General features: G+C 39.2%; 1 protein-coding gene across 2 annotated transcripts; it reads right to left on the bottom strand.

Annotated features, from left to right (window-relative positions):
* Nucleotides 1-931: 931 nt before the first annotated feature.
* On the bottom strand, nt 932-10,402 carry sae1 (SUMO1 activating enzyme subunit 1). Of its 2 annotated transcripts, XM_058799002.1 has the most exons (9): nt 10,130-10,399; nt 9,752-9,863; nt 9,222-9,395; nt 6,284-6,429; nt 6,101-6,200; nt 5,887-5,992; nt 3,641-3,785; nt 2,150-2,219; nt 1,058-1,294 (listed from the first exon to the last, which is right to left on the bottom strand). In XM_058799002.1, exons 1-9 carry the CDS (start codon nt 10,228-10,230, stop codon nt 1,202-1,204), a joined length of 1,047 nt encoding a protein of 348 aa, XP_058654985.1. In that variant the 5' UTR covers nt 10,231-10,399; the 3' UTR covers nt 1,058-1,201. The 2 variants fall into 2 exon arrangements, with proteins under 2 accessions (XP_058654986.1, XP_058654985.1); XM_058799003.1 differs by lacking the exons at nt 2,150-2,219; nt 3,641-3,785 and having other exon boundaries at nt 932-1,294; nt 10,130-10,402.
* Nucleotides 10,403-10,620: the final 218 nt, after the last annotated feature.

Below are 10,620 nucleotides of genomic sequence, written 5' to 3'. Positions count from 1 at the left end.
CATCGCTGTTTTGTTATAATTAGCACAGTACAGTTAAAAATCTTTTCCATGCTGATGCTTAAATCTGCAATGACAAGAATCTTTAAAAAGTTTGGCCTATTAGTAGTACTTAGTTACCCATGTTTCCACTGTCAACGAAATAAAAAAAAATGAAAACAGTTACATGACGACTTGCTGCCACTCCCACTTGAGCACCTGCTCAACCAGTCTGACCAGTCTTCTCATCTGACTCACTGATGCTGTGTTGTCATTTCAGGCACACGTTTATTACCCATTTAAGTTCCGAAGTCCTGATTTTGCATGTCTGCAGCAGAGTCGCAACATATTCAAACATCATAATACACTTCAACTGAAAGGCAAACAAACGTGACACATACGGTACTATTTGTTCTAATACTGTACACGAGGCTGTGGGTTCAACATGTTTGCACTATCAGTTGTTTCAGATGTTCCATTACATTCTTTAGCATTCCTCTTCGGCTCTAACTGGATGGGCAGGATAATTTCCTTCTACGAAAACATCAAAATCAAAACATGAGTTCCTACTTGCCTCGGGGTCATAAACCCTGCAGTACCAGTCCAGTAAATGACATACCTGGGCTGAGATAATAAAAGCACTTCCCGTTACGTACGTCACCAAAAAAACCAGACCTGACAAGATACGTCAAGATGCGCCTCAGGCTTTCACTACAATGTCAGAACGATAACAAGCATCAGAAAATCCACCCGGCCTCATTTCAGTGCAGGAATGGGATGATTTGTGTGGTTTAATTTTCAGAAATAAATGGCTCAAGGGAGCATCAGACATTTTAAATTCCCTTTAAAGCTGTTTGCCTTCATTTTTGCAATTTAGCGTCACACAAGAGACCTTTGGCAACAGATTAGAGGAAATGATTGAAATCGATGATGCTCAACAATCCAAAAACAAATGTATTTTCTATTGGGCTTTTATTATTTTAATACAAAATGTAGAAATCGCATAACCTTGGTGAAAAACGTGTGTACATGAATATTTAAGAGTGTGTGGACAAAATGTTCTCGTTGCTCTTGGCATCGGTTGATGTGTGGCATACTGCTACGCAAAGGTACCGTCCAAAAGACAGATTTTGATGCCTGCGGCCACTGGCAGAAGAAGAACTCCATGGTGTTTCGAGAGCACACATGCATCGCCACACATCTCTCCGTGTTCTCCAGGGGCCACTTATTTGGATCCGAAGTAGTCGACCACCCCGCTGCCCTTCAGGCCGTCGAAGAAGAAAAAGTTCCTGTGCGGAGCATCTCTCTGAGACAGCGCCTGCCGAACACATGCAAACAGACCTTGAATTCTGTAATTAACGGCTTTGATCGAACGCGTTCTCTGTTGTGGCGACGGAGACTGATGGGCGAGGGGCAGCGAGGAACAGAGAGCCATATGCGAATTGCAGCCTGTTTCATCATGCAGGGAGATGGCGAGACAGCCTGGCCTCACTCCACCGCCATGTGGGTTCAAGGCCTGCCCAGCCACCGCCTCTGAGACCACGGCGTTCACTCCATCACCGCACACAGCCCTGATCCTCACCCTCACAAAGACCCCACCGCATCCCGGTCTGGGCTATGACATCACCCTCTAAGAGAGATATTGACGTTTACCATTTACTGTATTCTGTTGTGTTGTGTTGTAACTGGAGCGAATTTGTGTTTTGACATGGCCTACACTACAGCAGATCCTCTTTCTGTCCATAATCCAGGTGTAATTATCCACTCAAGACTGACTGATTACATCACTACGCTTAAGGTTATTTAATCTCATTCGGTTTATGGAATCATATGAGAAGATTTCAGGCGCTCTCCGCTGGATTTCATCAGTGACCGGAATATTACCTCGTCATTTCTGGCATTTATACAACGTCAACAGATAAAACTTTTGGACTTAGCCCAGATTCTGATGGAGAGGGCAGCTGCCATACGCTTCTCACTGCGCCTCATCAGAAAAGTCACTTTCGCAGCTAGTGAAAATGGAGGGTTTCATGGTTGTGTGGAGAACCAGACTGAACGGTTGTATGGAAGGGGAAATTTCACATTCCATGTATAAGTAGGACGAAAAAGTTAAAGAAACCGAAACTACAATGAAGACTTCAGACATGTAAATGGATCAAATCAAAGATCTCACCTTGACTATCTCTTGTCCAAGAACTCCTCCGACAACAGCGCACACTGGAGCCATCTCAGAGAAACAGTAACTGTGAGGACCAAACACAAGCCAGGAGTTGTAGTTAAGTTGGAGAGAAAAGCCCAAAGTATACTTCAGTTTTTACACTTATGGAGCACTCAGATCATGTTGGAAAGATTGTATTTATGAGTTGAATGGACATGAATGCCACCACAAAGTTGGAAAACTGAAAAAGTGGACAACTTTCTTTCTTCAAGCCCAGAGTTTCCAAGTTGGGGCTGTGTCGGTGAGAAAACATGGCAATATGTAAGCAGCTGTATTGACTGATGGCAAATTTTTTTAAATGAATGAAATTATTTTCATTTCCAATAAAACTACTAAAATCGCATATATAAAATATGATAGTATTGTTGAATTATAGATTTAACTAGAATATATATAACGGTTCAATTTACAGCACCTTCATAAAATAAAAAAGCAAAAACATACCTGATGTGCATTTTTTATCATAGCTCTGATCAAAATGAACGGAACGCACCTAATGTTATAATCAAAACTTCCCAACAAATACAAACTTCCCAGGAAGACTTCAAAGCACAATTAGTGTTTCAAAGTATACCTTATTTGATAGTGTGTGTGCGAACACAGGTGGTCAAGAAATGTGCACTAGAAATTTACATTTTTGTCCCGTATCTGCAGTATTTTCTAGCCAATTAAAATATAGTTATAGCCAATTAAAATATCTGTCCTTATTTAAATTACAGTTGTGTGTTTCTTTTAACCCCTCTCAGAACGGCTTGCCAATTTGGGTGTTTTCGCTAGTTTGTTGTTCCATCTAATTAATTTATTTTTCGACTGTGCAAAAAATCTGTGCACATTTGCAACCTGAGCATACTAAGCTGATGACAAAATGTATGTCGCACAATGAATGTAAACCCTAGTGTATGCGTAGAAACCCAAGTATACATTGGCTAAAGCAAGAGAATACTGGTATTAATGATGGGCTGACTAGTCATTCAAAAAACCCAATTTGTTGAGTTAATCTAGATATTTTCTTTCGTATTTTAGTTGTGGTGTTTTAATTAGCATGCTGTGATTCAGTTATTAGGTACAATGGGCATGATAAAACTCTCTCAGAAATTCCCCATTTAGGCGGGTGTGTTTGGATGGTACATCGTGTCTCACTTTTTTTTTTTTTTTTAACTTGTTTTGATCTCTACGCTAGAATCTGTAGCTATTTTGATATACAAGAAAACATAAGTAGTTAAAAATAATCCATCTTTAAAAACGCCTGCATTCAGTTCCGTTCTGTTGCACTCCGTCTACTTGAGAGACACCCAGTCGGGGTCTGGTGAACCTGAAACCAGACTTATTATCATGTTCAACTAGTCGTTCATACAACCCACCCACTAGCTTTTCACATCCTTGGTTGATAAGAAAGAAACATGTTGGATAGAATGAAGAGAACACAGTTTTTGCGTCTGTAAGTACCTGACAAAGGTGTTGGGGAGCAGCTCTGAGCTCAGGCCCATGGTCTCAAGAACATCATCACGGATTTGCAAGAGCAGCTGAGAGTCTTCAGCAAAGCTGTCTGGCTGAGGATCACGACCTTTATCTGTACGAAACTTCAGAAGCACTGTCGGAGGAAGTAAGAGAGACTGAGTGGGGAAAGAGTGGGTTTTCCACGTTTAAACAGGACGTTAGTGGAAGAGAGATGTGTTTAAAGATTTGTGTAGCACGTGAAAAGGCATCAAGCCCCTTTAGGCTATTTTCCAAAGTATCACTTCCCCTTTTTGACTGCCCACCAACTACAACACAATGAACCCCAGCCCACTGCATTTCCACCTGGCAGCGTAGCACATACACTTACATCAAAGAAACACACACCCACTCATTCATGTTATCTCACTCTATATGGCACAATTTCAACTTTCATAGCTGAATTTCTTGATAGAATTTTCTCCAGATTGTGAAAACAACATCTGAGGGTTTGGAAAAAAAATCATAGATGTAATAGTCGCACCACTGGGGTTATAAAACCTCAAATAAATCAGTGAGCTAAAACAGAGGAAACGGCTCTTCCTCAAAAGCTGTTTGAACTGATGTGTGGTAGTTTTGAGCACAGCAATGTATTTAAAGTCTTGCTTCAGTGCACAAATAGGAAGTGTTATTTTTTCCATAAATGTAATACTAGATGTTGAGGGAGGGGCGGAGGTGCAGTCAGAGTCTGTTATAATGATAGAGAGGTGCGGAGGTGGCATGTTTTGTTTTTGAGAGCCACTGCACATGACTGGTCATGGACAGCCTGTGATGGAAAATGAGCCAGTCTCAGTGAGGACACCAGGTGAGGACTAGTAAGAGAAACGTTGACTATAATTACACAGATCAACAGGCCCTCCCCCTGATAATGGTGTACGACAGACTGCAGGAGGAACCTGTACTGTCTTCAATTGCCTAAACAAACTAACAAAACTAACCACTTAAGCCCCTGTTTACGCCTGGTATAGTATATATAATAATATTATTGCTATTTTTGTTGATTATCTGTGTTAACTAAATGGATGTTTGCGCTTCACATGATCTGTCAGTAAGTTTAAATACTTTTACTGAGTAATAGCACATTAAAATAATCATAAATGAGCATAAGGGCATTTATAGTTTACATATTTCAAATAAATGCTGTTATTTAGAACTTTTTATTAATCAAAAAAAGTTAATGTAATGTTAAAAGTAATGTTACATTACAATAATATTTTTACAAATGTACTGTATTTCTGATCCTATAAATGCAGCCTTGGCCAGCAAGAGAAACATCTAGAATACAGTACAGCGGGTAAAATAAGTATTAGACACTTCACCATTTTTCTCAGTAAATATATTTCTAAAGGTGCCGTTGACTTGAAATTTTCACCAGATGTTGGCAACAACTCAAATAATCCATACATACAAATAAAACAAAACAGCTAAGTTCAGAAATTAAGTTATGTGTAATAAAATGGAATGACAGAGAAAAAGTATTGAACACATGAAGAAAGGGAGGTGCAAAAAGGCATGGAAAGCCAAGACACCGGCTGAAATCTATCAGTAATTAGAAAGCAATCCTGCCCCTAGTCAGTGAAAATTAGTATGAGCTGGTTCAGTCCCAACACCTACAGTACCAGGATGATGAAGATGAAACAAAGGTGGACATTTCAGCAAGACAATGATCCCAAACACAGCCAAGGAAACTCTCAATTGGTTTCAGAAAACGAAAATAATTGAATATTGAATATTGAATCCAATAGAAAATAAGAACTAAAGATCAGAGTTCATAGAAGACTGTGCGGAAGAATGGGCCAAAATCACACCTGAGCAATTCATGCGACTAGTTTCTCCATGCAGGAGGTGTCTCGAAGCTGTCATTACTAACAAAGCCTTTTGTACAAAGTATTAAATACATTTCCGTAGTTCAATACTTTTTCCAAGGTGTCATTCCATTTTATTACACGTAACTTCATTTCTGAACTTATTTGTACGTATGGATTACTTTGGTTTTGACCGACATCTGGTGAAAATTTCATGTCAACAGCACCTTTAGAAATATATTTACTGGGAAAACTGGTGACAAGTTCAATACTTATTTTACCCGCTGTATGTACCTTACCTGAAGATCATGCAGTACTGTACAATTTAGGAAGGAAATAGCCATCCATGAGTTACTGGATTAATTAAACGTAAAAAATATTCTGAAGGTGTACCTTGCAGAAGGAAGTAGTCTGCAGGAGTACGCTTCAGATTGCTTTTGGCCTTCTCGTTAGTCCAGTCAACCTCTAGGGCTTCTTTGAGAGAGCAGAAGCTGACGGTCTAAATAAAGAGAGATGGAGGTCGAATTAACTTTAAAGGGTCATATAGATTTGACTGAAAATTGAAAAAAATATAGTTAACAGACACCAAATCCGCCAACACACTCACCTTTTTCACCATTGTAGTCTCATTGGGGTCAACCTTCGGCTTCTTTGCCTCAGGACCATCATTGGCCTCATTAGACCCTTTCACCACTTTGGGCTTTTCTCTGGCAAGTTTGAATGGGACCGTCAGTTTTTTCCACATGAAAATCAAACACAACCACCTTTTCATCCACATTTCCTGACTTACTCTACATAGTGATGCTCCTTGCCAAGGTCGGAGAACATGTATCCATGATAACCAGACACATCTCCACAGAAGACCTTGATGTTCCTGGAGGCACAGAGCTGGTCCACTCGCACCATGAGGTCTTTAGAGCACCTGGTCAGACAAACCTGAACAAAACAATATGCTTTAATATCTGCTTGTTTTCAAACCAGTGAACTTGATCTTATGAGTACAACCAGAAACTTGGAAGAACAAAGGTCTGGCAATGACATTGGCACTCTTATCCAAGGTCCCAAACCTCTCACACCCCAATTTTGGGTTTGAGATAAGAATGGGGTGGCGTATTAATACCCATATGACATACTGATGGCATGTGCCATGATGCGTTAACTGGGTGGATCTTCAAGGACAGACAGTTCATCACTTTATCTGCTGACTTGTGTTTGTTTACCATTGATTCTGGTTGTTTACTGTCCTCATCAGAACACCATCTGTAACATCATAACTTAAAGTACACCTGAACTGAACTGATTATCTAAGCAGGCCTTTTTGTTCAAAAAGGATGTTCAAAGGTTATGCAATCCACGCCAGAATATCAACAACACTTCTCAGAAATACTGTTGCAATGAAGTAATGCCCTGAGGAGCAACACCTTCACTACTGTTCAAGTTCATCTGGGACCAGGGTGCATGGAGAAACATTATGAAACATGTGGCGAGACATTGTCTTTTGACACATTCTTCCTGTCAGCATTACGTGCCTCCAGGCAGCCAGACGACTCAAAAGAACGCATCTTTATCAAGCAGTGACCCCTAGAGGATGCAAAGAAGAAACAAATCATGCCACAAAGGAATATTAATCAGAGCTACCAGCAGCTACCATATGCCTCCTCTAAATAGCTGCCACTTGGCATTGCATGACTTCTGTGCTGGCAAATCTTTAATTCAATTTAAGCTCTTGGCTTTAGTCCTCCTCTATCTTCAGTCCTTCAAAATGTACACCCCAGTCAGGCTACTGTGAACAGCCCTCCACCCGCTCCCTACATGAGGGCTTCCTGCTTGACCTTGTCCTGGAGCTCCATGGTTGTTTTCTTTTGGTAGAATGGACTGCCAAAACAGCTGACTCTACATAAATATTCAAATTAAGCCTTGGACCACAAAGAGAGAATTTTGGAAGAAAGGCCACTATTTTCTAAATAATGAGAGATAATATGTAAAATTACACTATAAAAGTATCATAAAAGTGGTCAGTATGACTATATTCCAGGTCTTCTGAATAAATATGATAGCTTTGTGTGAGGACTGAAATGTTTTATGGCACGTTAGATTTATTTTTAAAGCTTGAGAGCTCTTGTGACCATTAAGTGTGATTATGGCAAAGAATGATCTGTACATTATTCAACTTTTCTATCTTTAAAATAAAATCATACAGGTTTGGAAAGACATAAGAGCGACTAAATTATGCTATATTCTTCTTTTTTTATCAGGATTTAAACAATCATCTCACACTGAAGTATCAAAGCCCATTTCTGCAACATAAGAAAAAAATATCATGCTTGGTAAATTATAACAAGTAAAAATGATGACAGAAGTCATATTTTTTGAATCAGTTGAAATTGGCATACAAAGTCATCAAAAGTAAAAAGAGATAAAACGTAAAAAATTGTAAAAGTCACATTTAGAACAAAAAGTTACAATTGATTAAAAATGATTTGCTGCAATTTCAGCTTTTTATCTCATTATTATGACTTATTATTTTTATGACCTTATGTCATAATTTTCAATTATGTCATAATATGATTTACCAAAACATGATTTTTTTTCTTTTGTGGCAGAAATGGGCTTCCAAAAATATATATTTTACCTCAACACCTGCACAAGCAAATCCCTGTACTTGTTGCACAAAACATCCTAGTACTTGTTGTCTCCAATGATCCTTTCATGCATGTACAGTTCATCCAGACAATGAATTAATTCAGTGTATTGTTGGCTTCCTCCTAACTAAACTTGCATCGTTTATTAAGAAATCGCCTGAAAATAGCACCACACATACACAAGAGAAGACAAAGACATTCACTCACAATGTTTCCTGTGCACTTCTCAAAGAAATATCAAGAGAAACAGATAAAAGAGAATAGATGATGTTAAACCCCCCTCGTCTTTCTGTGTCCCACCATCTCTTCCCCCTCCTCCTGAACTCTCACTAGCACTCCCAGAGGGAGGGTTCAGACAGCTCCCAGACAGAGAAAAGATGAAAGACTGCCTGTCTGCGCTTTGAACAGGGTATGTATACTGCCTGCATCTTCCACAGCCAACAACAGAGTCCTGATTTAAAGAAAATATGGCCTGGAATATATCATATGCTTGGAAAAGACCAAACTAAGTCTCAGATAAAAGTCTGTGTCTAGATCTGAGGCTGGCTGTTCGTAGATGGGTTCACACTGAGGTTGAGGGAAAAACATGGCAAAAAAGAAGTTCTAACCACATTAAATGAAAATGATCAATTGTGTATAGAGACATCTAGTGGACATGAAGGACAAAAAGATAAATTATCTATCACTGATACACAGATGAACCTCTATCACACCTGATGTCAATCACTGATACACAGATGAACCTCTATCACACCTGATGTCAAACTGACAGTTCCTGTCCATCAGACTTTCCACAGAGATATTAAATTTCTTATGGGATTTCTGTACAATAAGATTTTACATTGGATTTGTAATATACGCTATAAAGTGGCACAACAAATTTGGCTCATGCCGTTTTGGAAATAAAGATTCTCATCTACTGTATTTACAATACTCATGTGTCCCTAAAATATTCTTGTGTCCTTTTTTAGTTGATGAACAATCAGATAGTAGCTCACAACATAAGATTGCCTGTTGGTCTTGTGTATGATTTAGTTGTTGCAAATCTACAGATTACCCCATAAAACTGCTTGTTCCAGGGCTCACCGCATCAAACTGGAAGAAAAAGTCATCCGGCTTGCTCTCCACCGCATCGGTGTCTGCCTTCACTTCCACCATTGGGTTGAGTAACTGAGCTCTCTCCAGAGAGGCCTGGGCCTGGTTCTGACCATCTGCATCCACAGGGATCAGGAACTGAGCACGTCTGGACTCCTCTGTCACCTGAAGCCAAATAACACTTAGTTATGTACCTGTTAAGGTGCTGTTATGAGTGGTAAATTTAAAGGAATAACTCACCCAAAAATCTATACAACCTTGTGTCATTCCAAACCTGTAATGGTCTTCAGTGGAACACATGTTAAATGTCTAGGCCTAGGGTCTGACAGCCTCTGTCACCATTCAATTTAATTGCTTTACCATCCAATTAAAATGCAGGCTGACTCAACGGTCAACCTTACACCTCCTTTGACTTTCCACAGAAAAAAGTCAGGTTTGGAAGAACATGAAGGACATTAACAAATGAAGAAAGATTGAGGTGAACTACTTTAAGTCAGTCTTTATATATATATATATAATACCTGCTCATGGTCCAGGAGAGTCAGTCCTTTGACCCCAGCCAAAATAAGGTTCTTTGCTACTTCTGCACCAAGACCCCGGAGACCAACAAGAAGTACCCGTGATCCCCTAAGTCTGAAAATGTCAAATGCATATGCATGTCGTTAAATTGTGTTACATTATATTTCTTACTATTTATGCACATCTAGTCCAAAAATTTATTCGTGGAGTGGCTCTTTTACACCATTTTTATTTCAGACAAAAAGCATGCATGCATCAAATAATACATTTGAAAACATACGTAAAATGTTTATGCATTATTCTTAAACAATGAGCCAAAAAAATCCTTGAATTAATACGAGTACAGTTGTTCTTTGTGTACGAAACGGTTATCAACAAACCTCTTTTGAGCATCGAGACCCCAAAGGCGAATCTGTCGATCATATTGTGCAGCCTCCTCCTCGCTGATAATATTGTCTTCTTTTTCGATGGTATCAATCATCTCGAAATATTTCCGTTTTTAATAATATCCTGTAACGAATTAGCTGAGAGGTTAGTTTGACTATTCTACGCTGTGTTTTTTTTCTACTTCCCATTCAATAGGAAAGAAGTGCCGCTCAGTGATCCTCGTTCAGGCGCGCAATGATGACGTATGAGTGGTGAGAAAGCGCCAGATTCAGAGCAACAATAAACACATTCCAGTCCGGATACTCTTTCTATTTCATCAACTCGTAGTCTATATGATATTTTTGAATAATAATAATAATAATGTATATTTGTGTAATTGAATGATGGTGTACTGTGTATAGCCAAAGATATTGCTCACCCTTGTTTCTAACAGCTAACTACATTATAACTAAAAACTAGAAAAGAGCGTGGTTTCCTCCGTTAT

Source organism: Onychostoma macrolepis, chromosome 15 (assembly GCF_012432095.1).
Source record: "Onychostoma macrolepis isolate SWU-2019 chromosome 15, ASM1243209v1, whole genome shotgun sequence".
NCBI lineage: Eukaryota > Metazoa > Chordata > Actinopteri > Cypriniformes > Cyprinidae > Onychostoma > Onychostoma macrolepis.
This window is presented reverse-complemented; position numbering and strand designations above follow the sequence as displayed.